General features: G+C 36.5%; 1 protein-coding gene across 1 annotated transcript in view; it reads right to left on the reverse strand.

Annotated features, from left to right (window-relative positions):
- LOC124137973 (voltage-dependent T-type calcium channel subunit alpha-1I-like) overlaps positions 1-13999 on the reverse strand; it is a 175233-nt gene that overhangs the window by 47538 nt on the left and 113696 nt on the right. Inside the window, exons 9-16 of the mRNA XM_048400970.1 lie at positions 12106-12300; positions 9998-10030; positions 7303-7424; positions 6087-6238; positions 5727-5912; positions 3703-3856; positions 2679-2834; positions 424-586 (exon numbers count right to left, since the gene is read on the reverse strand). Coding sequence (XP_048256927.1) covers positions 424-586; positions 2679-2834; positions 3703-3856; positions 5727-5912; positions 6087-6238; positions 7303-7424; positions 9998-10030; positions 12106-12300 — 1161 coding nt within the window. The remainder of the gene's footprint in view (positions 1-423; positions 587-2678; positions 2835-3702; positions 3857-5726; positions 5913-6086; positions 6239-7302; positions 7425-9997; positions 10031-12105; positions 12301-13999) is intronic.

A 13999-nucleotide genomic window follows, 5' to 3' on the forward strand; every position in this document is an offset into this window, starting at 1 on the left:
CATATGACGTCATTGAAAAACGAACCCGAGGGAAGAAGTCTTGAAGTCTTCAAACAGGGAAAAGTGGAAAAGAGAAAAGCCAAAAAGGACTGTCTTGCGAGAGCATGTCACCACACTGTTGTGATCAGAAAGAGAATGAGTTGGCTGGGGAAATCACATGTCCAGTGTGTTTAGAGAAAGTCCGAAATGATGCAGGTCTGATGTTTATCACTTTGGTGAAACCCACGAGCACGGGTATGGTGCTGACAAACCTAGAAACATAACCCGGATTCGAACCCACAATCATAGGTTTGTGGTGTGCCCAAGAGATGCAAATCTGCACAGCGAATTGCGGCGCCTCAGACGACTGGGCCACCCGAGCCACCGAATCAAAGGAAGAATGAGAAATGAATAGTGTGAATTAGGATAAGTTTACATATTTACCTTTCTCTTTATTATTCTTGACATCAACCTCACTACTGTTGAGTTTTTCTTTTTCCTTTTGAGCATCGTCAATGTTGTTATTTTCTGCCAATCTTTGCTTCTCCTTCTCCTCCAGTTCTTGTTCCTCCATTTCCTTCACTTTCTCCTTCTTTTTCTCATCGTCCTGAACAACAAAATGGCAGCCAGTAAATAAGAGTTCTGACAAAACCAACAAGTGGTCGAGAGCATGATCATCCAGGTGACATTGTACCACCCAATACCCATTTTAGGCAGCCCTTATGCTGATTATGGGGTATCAGAGGCCTATTCAATAGTGAATTTGAAACTTGGTTGTTGAAAAAGCGCATGCAAGTATGGAAGCTACTGTCTTCCTTGGAAAAGTGGGATACCTGTTTGTCCAAAGTATCGACATCCTCGATTATCCAGTGTATCACACCTCCAAATTATAATCACAAATACCCATGCCATACCCATAGCTTTGAGTCCAATTTGAATTGTGCTAAGTTAGAGATGGAGTGATAGAGGTGGTGACATCACTTCCACAATGAAGCCATGGTGATGAATTTGCCCAGAGTATTTTGTATAGGATAAAACACGTCCGAGGGTTGTTATGATATTTAAAACCCGCATCCCGGGGGATTTTCCGAGGGAAAGGGTTTTAAATATCATAACAACCCGAGGGGAAGTGTTTTATCTTACTTATAAACCGAAAAAAGAAACCTTTAAACAACATTTATCAACATTTTTATGTTTCGAACATACTTTCCATGAACATTAGGAAATGGGCGTAAAATATCTGTTGCTGGCATACGGATCTTGAAAAGGACATTCTAAAAAGCAGTGCGACTTATCAACGCCTCTCTAACCTAGTGCTACACTCACTGGGCTACAGATACGAAGGTTGCACGTTCGATCCTCGGGAATATAAAGAAAATATTTGTCATTTGATTTTACATTTCATTACATGTTACAATCTGAACGGAAGTTATATTAATAAAATACCCAGGATATTATATAAAATCTCTGGGATATTATAACACATGATATAGCAAATATGACTTGAATATCCTATAAAATCCCAGGGACATTACAACGTCCCTGTTTATGAGATTTAACCCGACTTGAGAACAATAGGATGACGTCACCGGAGGTTTATAAAATAAAAATAGAGGTGATGTGAAATGTGGTTAAATGTCATGTTCCAAGATTATTCCACTTAAATAGCGATGTAGCATGAGCTGGTCCTAGCCAGGACTAATGTTGCTTTTGTAGTGCTAGCCAAATGTGATACCAGCCACAGTATACTGACTCCAAGCTGACCGGTCTTTGTTTCATCATCTTGTGCCAGGCACCAGGCAGGCAAACAACAAGTAGGGGTGTCACAATAAATCAAAATCTCGATATATTGCTATTGGTAAGCACTTAAAGTCAATAAATCGATTGTTAAATGAGTTTCCGATCAATAGTACCGATTTCAGTTAGGAATATCAACAGTTTCGATTGTATTTACCATATCAACAAAATACATGCAATGCTGTTCAAATTTGTTTTTCTTTTTTTTGATCATGAGTGGTAGTAATTTACACATGGTAATGTGGAAGTTTCTTTTTCTTAAATTAGTAGGGTAAAGAAAACAAATCAGTCATATCTCAAACTTTACTTTTTATTTGTTGTTTTGGTTACTTCAAAGGAAACTTCACTTCCAAGGTTTAATTCAACTCTAAATCCATCTATAATGATACACTGAAAACTATCGATATTTATTGCAATAGTTGCTTGCAATATCAATAGTTATTGCAATAATTTCTTTCAATATCAATAGTTATTGCATTGGTGATTTCCAGACCAATAGTCACCCCTAACAACAAGTATAAACTTTTAACATCATTTGGTATGACGTGGCTAGGAATTGAATACCCGTTCTTCCACTCTCCTGGGAGAAGTTCTATACACTAGACCACTAGGGTGGCCATCAAAATAGAATGGAGATATTATACACTGGACAATCGAGGATGAAGTACCGATTGTCATTTCAAAGCAGAAGTCGCTATATGGCTGAAATAAAGCCGATGTGATGCTAAATTTTAACTCACTCACTCAAAGCAGAAATAAAATGCTGTCAATCGATTATCCTAAAGTAGGTAGTGACATAGTCAAAGAATATGTAGTCAATCGCTTATTATTTATTCAGAGTAAGGGCTGTGTTCAAGAAGCACTTTGCCCTCATTATGGTTTGGTCGTCTCTATTATCTCACCTCTGTTGAAAATCCCTCCACCAAGATGGCAACAAGAAGATTGAAAAGTACATAGTTTCCGAATGTCATTAATGCAATGAAGTATAGTGAGGCCCATGGCGATGTTTTGGCCATGCCGTTATATAACACAGTGTTCCAGTCTTCCTGTGTCAACACCTGAAATGTACAACAATGTCAACAAGGCATACCAAAGGTAAGGGTTCAAAATTGAAATAGATCAATCATTACGTTTCTGTATACTTCTGTATCCTTACATACATGTAGCTAAAATGTCACACTATACTACATTACTATCACTTACAATAATTAAAATGTCAGTGTAACTTTTACCCTTCCTAACAATGTAACTCACATATCACTATATACTGTTTTACTATTACTTACAATGTAACTAAAATGTAACCCAAATTCTTTTGCAAATTTCCACATAAAGTTTTACATATTACTTAACAGATATATTTTAAATTTTTGCAAAATACAATTACAAATTATTAGAAATCTGATTAGTATCAGGTATTAATATATTAACAGTTACTTCCATAACAAAACACTGTATGAGTTAACAGGGGTGTGTGAACAGTTTGAAACTACATAGCAAACACACATGTTCAGTACGTTTTGTTACAGAGGCCTCAACACCATGCAGTTTGTGGTTACAGATATGCAGTAACGAGGACTTCGAGGACTTCACATACTCTAACACTAACATCTGTAACTTAACCGTTTCATAATTCCTGTATTCATAGTCACATATTATTTGTTACACACATCATGAAATATACAACTTATAATAAAACATAGTTATAATACATTTTCCACAGATGAATAATATTTCTTTGATTAATAGATTCTTAATTGAAAATTTGTTATAATAGTGAACTTTAAACATTAAAAGAAAACCAGATCATGATTTATTTGCCATCTACTGAAGATAGTTAAAATTTACCACAATTTATATCATATTTGATGGCAATAAGTCATTAATAATGTAATTGATAGTTGTTAATTTGGAAAAATACTCTACCTGAAACACAGTGACAAGTGACCACAGAGTTGAGTCAAAGTTGACCCGATCACAAAAGCAAGTTACGTTATTGCTGCGTAGATCTGCACATGTGCAGGAAGATCCGTCCTCACGCTCACAAAATTTACCACCAAACAGATTCATTCCTAGGATACTGCATGCGGTAACGGGGAGAAACGGGAATTAAACACACACCATGGAGAGGTTTCACAGGGCTAAATATGTCGTCATTGTCACAGAGACGACACCACACTGATAGGGACTTTCTGGGATGTAAGACGTCAATTTCAAGAAATTTGAAATGGACATGAAATGGTCAAATGCTTGAAGGTTTTACTTTTGTGGCTTTTGAATTTTGGTAATTTTTCTGTTGAAAAAACACTAACAGTTTGGCGAAGTCTATATGAAAATGACAGTTATAACAATTTCTGTCATATTGTCATAGTGACTTGAAATGTTCACATGTTTTTTTTGTCACGTGACAAATATAGACAGATATCAAACTTAAGACTGTCAGTAGCTTCATATTCCGAATAAATCTCATGACAGACTCCGATGTGTTAATAAAACAAATTTCGAAATAAGCATCTTGGGATCACACCTGGGACTGGACGAGAAATGGTGTAGTTTGACGTGAGTTGTAAGGGTGACATTTTCAACAGCGGGGATGATCACATGACTCGGCGATAGTTCATTCACTCGCTGACAAATACTTGGACGCAAATTGGACAAAACGTCAGTTTAGGGACAAGGACGTACATTTCACATGTATTACAATCAATCATGCACTGTCCTAGTTCTAGCCCTATGTACACACACTAATATATGGTTTCACAGACTTGAGGAATGACATTTTACCATTTAAGCCAGGATTAGTACCAGCAGCTTGTCATACATGCTAAAGTTAAGTCCAATATACAATCACATCACAAAAATCTACAAGGCCAAATTTTCAACAATTCTTTTTCTCAAAAACACTTGTGTCATTTTTTTTCACTTGTGTGTACAAACATTAACAACACATATTATAGTTATATGATATGCATGCTCTATATGTGAGGCGTTTACAGTATTAATACTAAAAGTTAAAATAGATACGAACTAAAACAGGCAAACAAGCATTTGATTGGTTATGATGAAAAACGCAAATGAAATGCATTTATGTATTAAATATATAACAAGCTAGAGTACATCGGATATATCATGCAGTGAGCATTATTTGCATAAAATTGAGAAAACAAAAGTTACTTCATACAACTCAACTACAGATCAAATTACTGCAGCATAGTGGAACATTTTGCACAAATCGCCACATAAAATCAGGCACAGCTAAGACACTAAGAACTTAAAATACCATTCCTCAAAATCTTATGAAACCATATTGACGAGGATCATTTCAGCTTCATGCTGGTTAAGCCTACAAACTACCTCTGCAATAAAAGAGTTGAAAGTTTGACTACACTACTGCCATTTTAGTAAAGCTGCCAATGGCAGAACAGAATAGCTAGGTACTCTCTAGGAATTGAGGAATAAAACTGGGCTAACGGAACAGGGTTCAAGGGTTAGTTGGGAGATAATTTGGGCATGCTAACATGTCTCACCATACCTGAAAGACAGTAATAATTGCCCAGAGAAGGGAATCAAAATTCCGGCGATCACATTTTCGCCTGCCGTGTTTTTCAGTACAGAACTTACAGCCAAACAAGTTCATTCCCAAGATGCTAAAGTCGTAAATTTTTCAGGAGCAGAAAAATAAAAAAAGAAATAATTTATGAAAAATCCTTGTTAAAAAGGCATAGATATGAGTATGACATGATCAACAGATTAAATAAATTACACTTTTTATAACATGTTACAGAGCATAAAATTCAGAATCTAGAAATAATGTACAATCCTGTCAAGTAATTTTTTTTCTGTATAAATATATATAAAAATGTTACATAATTTGTCATAAAATTTCAACATTACTTCTTAAAATTTTCTTTATAGCATTTTCAGAAAATGAATGTAAAGGGATTAAATACCTGAATATGAACATAAAGAGAAGAAGAAGAGCGAAGAAAGTGGCCACATTGTCCATAGTACGTAGCATGACCACCAACTGGCGGCGGAGTGCCGGCAAGAAGCGCACTAGCTTGAGGATACGTAACAAACGGAATGTACGAAGAACAGACAGTCCACTGGCACCACCCTGGGCAAGTTCCACGATACTGCAAAAGACAAGACATTGTTTTACTTTGATGGGATTGTTATTAACCCCACTTCATACACTGTCATAAGTGTTTCGGCAAACAAATGGACGTCTTAACAACTGGATTATATCACTGCCCCAATTATTAAAAAGGAAACTTGACAGATCTCAAATGAAACTTCTGGCAGCTTACCTGAGTATGACTATGAAGCCGTCGAAGACGTTGAAGCCGTCGCTGATGTAGCCATACAGGCCATAGGCCAACAGCTTGGAGAGCATCTCGGCACCAAAGAGGACGCTGAATGCGACGTTGCTGTACTCGAGTATCAGTGTTAGCTCATCAGGCTGGAAAACAGAAATACTGTCATCGTTAACTGTCTGGTGACATTGGAATATAGAAATGGGAATGTGTCAATTGACCCCATTACCTACTGTCCAAGTATATACGACTCAAAAGAAGTTAAGGACCACCCATTTCTTTTTTATACTAGCATAAGTTTTTTTGAGATATATACTGGTTATACTTATACTGAGATCCCTTCCTTCTACAGTTGGTTGCTGTGTTTCATTGTCTATGTAAACTTTCACATGAATTAAATGCTGCTTTTCAAGCCTGAAGCATTGTAGAAAAACCTCAAAAGAAACATGTAAAACTTGAAAGTAATGTATTGAAGAATATGAACAATACCTTCCTCTTGCATGACCTAATAACTCAAATACACACTCACTGATCTATTCCCTCACACACACACACACTCACTTACCTATCCACTAACATACACACAGATTTATTCACTCTCATACACGCACACTTATCTATTCCCTCACACACACACACACTCACTTACCTATCCACTCACATACACACGGATTCATTCACTCTCATACACGCACACTGATCTATTCCCTCACACGCTCACTCACTTACCTATCCACTCACATACACACTCACTGATCTATTCACTCACACACACACTCACTTACCTATTCATTCACATACACACTCACTGATCTATTCACTCACACACACACTCACTTACCTATTCATTCACATACACACTCACTGATCTATTCACTCACATACACACTCACTTACCTATCCACTCACATACACACTCACTTACCTATCCACTCACATACACACTCACTTACCTATTCACTCACACACACACTCACTTACCTATTCATTCACATACACACTCACTTACCTATCCACTCACATACACACTCACTGATCTATTCACTCTCACTCACACACACACACACACACACACACACACACACACACACACACACACACACACACACACACACACACACACACACCACACCACACCACACCACACCACACCACACCACACCACACACCACACACCACACACCACACACACACACACACACACACACACCTGCTTGTGATACTCCACTCCCATGCTGAGGGTGTTGAGCAAGATCGCCCCAAGGATGCCGCGCTGGAAGAATTTGCTTTCCACTATCTTCACCATGAAACTGGTGAATTTGTTAATACAATCTGAAACAAAGGATTATCGGATTATGAAGCTATAATTTAACAAAGATTAACAATTAATTCATTTACAAAATATATATATTGGATGAATGTATGACCTCATAGAATGAGATGAGATTATTAATGCCTGCACTTACTTCAGAAATTTCAGAAAAAAAAAGGATTTCCGAAATGTGGCATTATATTAAGATAGCTATTCAATATTATTATCATTACAAAGGGGTGAATGTGACTAAACCAACATGAAACACTAATCAATGGGAGATCACTGATACAAAGGTGATCATGAGTTCTTTCCCTTTAAAAGAGACAGCCATATTTGACGAAGTTCACCATATTATTCACAAAATTTCTTCACATGTATGTGTCATTAATTCGGGCGAAACTCCTGATAAACATATGCAGACTACTGCAATGACTCTTGCTATGACTTCTGTAAGCTGTTCATTTGTAAATAATTATAAAGTGAATATCAAATTTACTTGATGCAACTGTACAACAAAACATGCATGTTTCATATAAAAAACCACCATGTGATTGCACCTATGGTTCCCCGGTCACTTGACTAGAACAAACATGTTCTACATAATGTAACTGCAGTCAAAATCAACAGGTAACATATTAATAAACCTTACAGATATATCATACTATGCTACCTAAACTATCTATGTACAATACAAGGTAACAACAAGAGATCTGTCTACATAGGCTTTGGTTGGACATTTGCATAGCCAGAGTTGGGAATTTTTTGGAAGTGTTTGGAACATTGAGTGGCTACAGCAATGGACCTGAGGCTTGGATACAAGATCCTGAGGTGGGATTGGGTAGAGGAGATTCTGCTGGAGAAGCTATCATGTTGCAGAGGTGGAATATAAGATACTGATCTCTAGGATTGGGAAGAGGGACATACTGAGAAGCTAGTATACTTATTGGGGTGGAGTACAAGATACTGATCTAGGATTGGGAAGAGGGGCATACTCACTGAGAAGCTAGTATACTTGTGGGGGTGGAGTACAAGATACTGATCTAGGATCGGGAAGAGGGACATACTGAGAAGCTAGTATACTTGTGGGGGTGGAATACAAGATACTGACATCAAGGATTTGGAAGAGGGACATACTGAGAAGCTAGTATACTTGTGGGGGTGGAGTACAAGATACTGATCTAGGATTGGGCAGAGGGACATACTGAGAAGCTAGTATACTTGTGGGGGTGGAGTACAAGATACTGATCTAGGATTGGGCAGAGGGACATACTGAGAAGCTAGTATACTTGTGGGGGTGGAGTACAAGATACTGATCTAGGATTGGGAAGAGGGACATACTGAGAAGCTAGTATACTTGTGGGGGTGGAGTACAAGATACTGATCTAGGATTGGGAAGAGGGACATACTGAGAAGCTAGTATACTTGTGGGGGTGGAGTACAAGATACTGATCTAGGATTGGGCAGAGGGACATACTGAGAAGCTAGTATAATTGTGGGGGTGGAGTACAAGATACTGATCTAGGATTGGGCAGAGGGACATACTGAGAAGCTAGTATACTTGTGGGGGAGGAGTACAAGATACTGATCTAGAATTTGGAAGGGGAGGTTTTTGTGGGAGCATGAGGTATTGAGTACAAAGCTTGCCTTAACTATATACGAAAAATACAGCAGGCTGGTAATGTTTGGGTTAAAAAGGCAATGAGACTGGAGGGTTAGGGGAGGCAATGGGGACAAAAAGTATATTGACTTGAGTCATCACAATTATCACGAAGTTGAAAACTGCACCAGCACCATGTCACTGTACACCGACCATACTCTCAACACATACAGGGCAGTCCAGGCCTTTACTTCAGTCTGAGTGGAGTAGTACTGGAGATTTAGGCTAAATCAATCATATCACACGCCTAGCAAATTGGTAAGTTCCTAAATTTCAACAAGAGCCTTGTCAAGTCTGCCCACTTCACCAAGACACTTTGAACACATATGAAATGTGGGATTGTGCTGTTTGAATGTACAGTCCAGTCTGACACACACCAACACTGCAGTACATATAACTATGTGATTCAAAGAAGGAACCATTATTACATAAAATATTGGTTTCATTTTTAAAATATATAGATATATATTTCTGTAATTCATATAAAACATATAATAAATGTTTGCTGTCCTGGCATCGTGACTATAAGAAGCTTGCTTGTGAGTTTCTGCAGAAGACTTGAAAGTTAATTTTCAATATGACACATGCTTCTCTAGGACATGTTAATATGAGCCTGTACAAAACCACAGATAGTGATGAAAAGCATTTCAAGGCAACCAAAGCAATATTGTTACATATATCCATATATACCATCTAGCCATTCATTATTCTAGTATCATGCTGCATATGTGTGATCTTCCTAGATTTGTCATTTGAGTCAGTTGTCACAAAAATGTTTTCCTTTTTTATTTTGATTGGCTGGTGTCAAATTGCTACAGCTTTCATATCTGGTGGGTACATGAGACCTTTTGTTCACAGAAAGCATTTGTGTGTTCCAATGACAACTATTGCATAAAGGCCTGGAGAGTGGATAAAAGAGATGGACAAACTCACGTGCAATGCAAGATAGGTTGCATTTCCTCTTATCTATAGGAAATAAATTGAAACGGAACATTGACATTGGGTTATAAGTGCCTTATCACTGGGGGCCATGGTGATAAGTGAAACTGATTGGAAAAACATAAAATCCATAAAATGAACATATTTTGAAGGTGATATTTTTTAATGTATATTTAGTGTCATGTTTAGACTATGTGTACCCAGTTTATTTAACATGAACTAAAGAAACTTTAAATACAAACTTGAAATCAGCATTTGCAGAAATTTCCTTGGAAATGAGAATATAAAGATATAACGTACAAAGGAATCGGTGACTAATAACAACAAAAGGAAAAAAAATGACTAAAGAAAATATGAAAAAATAATTTTGCCTCACACAATATATTATTTTATTGCTTTCCTAAATATTTTTATTTTTCATTATTTATAATGATAGAAAAAAACAGGATAAAAAAGATGAATCTTTCATTCACTAAATATATTTAATACCGCTACAATAACTTGCAAGCATATTCCTGTTTAAAGCATGAGTTGGGTACAATGTGTGTAGCCCATTTCTGGTGTCTGGGGCTGTGATATTGCTGGAATATTGCTAAAAGCAGCATAAAACAATACTCACTCAGTAAAGCATGAGTTGTCTGCTTAACAGGGGGGGATGCAAGTGGAGATGTGCTGAGTCTAACTAAAACCAACTCATTTCTAGAAAACCAGGCACACAGGAGACATACACACAGCTGCCTGTAGTCACAACCTCAAACCTCATCCGCGTTGGGGGTTATGTATGTCAAATCAGAATATCATTGTTCAAGTAAACAATGAAAATGATCATAAGCAATGTCCAACAATTTTTACTGAAACCTTGCAGACACATGTTATTTATGTCATGCTATTGCATTTATAAAATTGAAGTGTTGCATTGGTGGTATGAAGGTTTGTTCTCAACAACTAACCTAAACCCATCACTAACATCACACTAACCTGACACTACTACCACTTACCCTACCCTATACCCAACACTAACATAACACTTACCTGAAACAACCACTGACCCTACCCTATTCCCAACACTAACAGAACATTAACATAACACTACCACTAACCTATTCCCAACACTAACGGAACATTAACATAACACTAACCCTAGCCATACCCAACACTAATGGAACATTACATAAAACACTAACCCTAGCCATAACCAAAACTAACATATACCCAACATGAATGTAACACTAACCTGACACTACCACTAACCTGACACTACCACTAACCAATACCCAACACTAATGTAACACTAACCTGACACTACCAATAACCTATACCCACCACAAATGTAACACTAACCTGACACTACCACTAACCTATACCCACCACAAATGTAACACTAACCTGACACTACCACTAACCTATACCCAACACTAATGTAACATTAACCTGACACTACCACTAACCTATACCCAACACTAATGTAACCTTAACCTGACACTACCACTAACCAATACCCAACACTAATGTAACACTAATCTGACACTACCACTAACCCTAACCCCAGGTTGATGAGATGATCAATGAACCACAGAGGATGTTAAGATTCCAACATACTTGATCTACCGAGAGGTATGAGGTTGTGACAGCAACAATATGCAAATCAGCAGGTGAAGGTTTTACACAAAATGATGTTAGTAAAACATCACATCACAAATGCTTCATTTATTTTCTACATACAACAAAACAAAGAATCACCATTCTTAACATTTGCAGTATGGAAAATGCATAAAACAATCTGTTAATGTCACTTAATCCATTTAAGACGATTTGCAATACTTAGACAAAGTTTTACTGATGAAAACTGATGAAAACACTAACCTAACATTACACCTGTAACATATTTTGACATCTTCTCTGAACCCTCCACCAAAGATAGACACATAAACTAGACAAGTTTAAAATAGTCTTACTTTATATTTATATGAATGAATATGGATATTATCACCTTTATTACAATAATTATCACAAACCAAAGCAAACAGTTTAAGAAAGTAGTTGAACTACAGAAAGTCGATACAAGGAGATCCTGGAAATACTGCATCAATGGCTGTACTTACTTGTCGGCTTTTTTGTTGGTTCAGATTCTTCTTTCCAATCAAAATCAGAATCGCTGTCGTTATTTTTGTCGCTGTCACTCAACTCATACTCTGAGTGTGTATGGCTGTTATGGGTGGTATCACACTCACTCTGAGATACGCATGACACTCTTTTCTCGCCCACGATATCCACAAGCAGATGATCTGCAAATAGGCCTGTGAATGAAGATCACAGTTCAAATATGATTTTCAGTGACACAAAAAACAAACCAAAGCCAAGGAAAAGCACCGAAAACCATCTGCCTCTCTGTATGCACTATTCTTAATCGAATGCTTTCTTCATACTTTTTTTTCAAAAACTTCAGTTTGTTTACATACATCCATCAAGCCTGAAGAAAGATTTCTTTTCACAAAGTCAGACAAAAAAATAGGATATTTATTTTATTTCTTCTATCCTGCTTTTTCCACAGCATCAGTTGGTAAAGGTCCATTCCATTTTAGTGATTTCATTTCCATGTTTAAGTGCACATATTTCTTTTTAAAGATTTGGCTTAGATTAATAGACTTCTACTCTCACCGAACATTTACTTCCTTCGAGGAGAAAGACTTTGAAATAAGGATAAAAAAGACAGATGAAAATACACATCAGTTATGATGAAAACTTGAATTCAAATCTTAAAGAACATGCATCATTTTCAAATAAAAAATTAAACATCCTGCCTAATAAAAGGCATTGATGATACAGGTCATATTAAAATTTGAAAGAAAAAAAATACACTGACGGACAGTCGATTTTTTCACAAAGAACACTTCATACCCCTTTTAAGCTGATATGTACCAGTATCGAGAAAAAAGTTAAAAATTTACAGAACTAAATACAATATACAAGAGATATCCACAAGTTAACTTAACACCAAACTGAAAATGATGCATGCTCCATACCTCTTCATACAAAAAGACAATAGTTAACTTTGAGAATATTCTGCAAATAAGTACAAATAGCATACCAGATCACATTACACATAAATGCCATATTTCTTCCAGAAAATGAACTTAAATAAATAGATTGATTTTACCCATAAACAACTCCATACTTCGAAAAAAAGATGCCACAGGCATTTCCATTATTATAAAATAATTTAAATTATTCAATTATTTATACTATATGAATGAATGGAAGAAGTATGGCATCTACAATATAATATCAGCAAACAAGAATTAATCACAAAGTCATCACAACTCCTGTTTCTTTTTTTACTCAATATATGATTTTTATTTTTGATTGAAATAAGCTTGTTTGCTGATGCATCTTTGTAAAAGCAAGAATCATTAGAAATATCAATCATGAAATGTTGTTCTCTTGTTTTCGTACATGTAGTAACTAAACAGAAATTTTAAATTGTTGGATTTTGTTTTTCTTTAAGTTCACGAAAGAGATAAAAATGTTTTTCATTGAATCAACCAAAACAAGGTTTGCAACATTTCCACATATGAGAGCTCTTAACTAGGAGTTGTTCTTCTGCTGGCCAGAACTTTCAAAATTTGACAATTAATCCAAATAATTAACATATTATTCATAAATTTACCATTGTAGGCTTCATATTTTGAAATCACAGTTAAAAGATCTGATCAGCATGGGAGATGTAAGGAGAAATTAAAACGGTACCAAACTGGTAATATTAGAAAAATATACAGGACTTTACAAGATCAATACTTTTATGAAGACAACCAGATAGAAAAATGCACGCATCGAGAAATAAACGACAGGAAATTCGACATCGTTCGAGGTCTACGGTGAGGCTTCGGAGTTGTAGAGAAGTTGTAGTGTAAACGTTATCTGCCCTCACTGCTTGTCATGTGACGTGAATCAAGCCACTGGATTGGCCAAAAAGCTTAGGAAAGCATGCTGTGCACA

The sequence above is a fragment of the Haliotis rufescens genome, unplaced genomic scaffold (assembly GCF_023055435.1).
Source record: "Haliotis rufescens isolate VD_foot unplaced genomic scaffold, xgHalRufe1.0.p SCAF_20, whole genome shotgun sequence".
Lineage (NCBI taxonomy): Eukaryota > Metazoa > Mollusca > Gastropoda > Lepetellida > Haliotidae > Haliotis > Haliotis rufescens.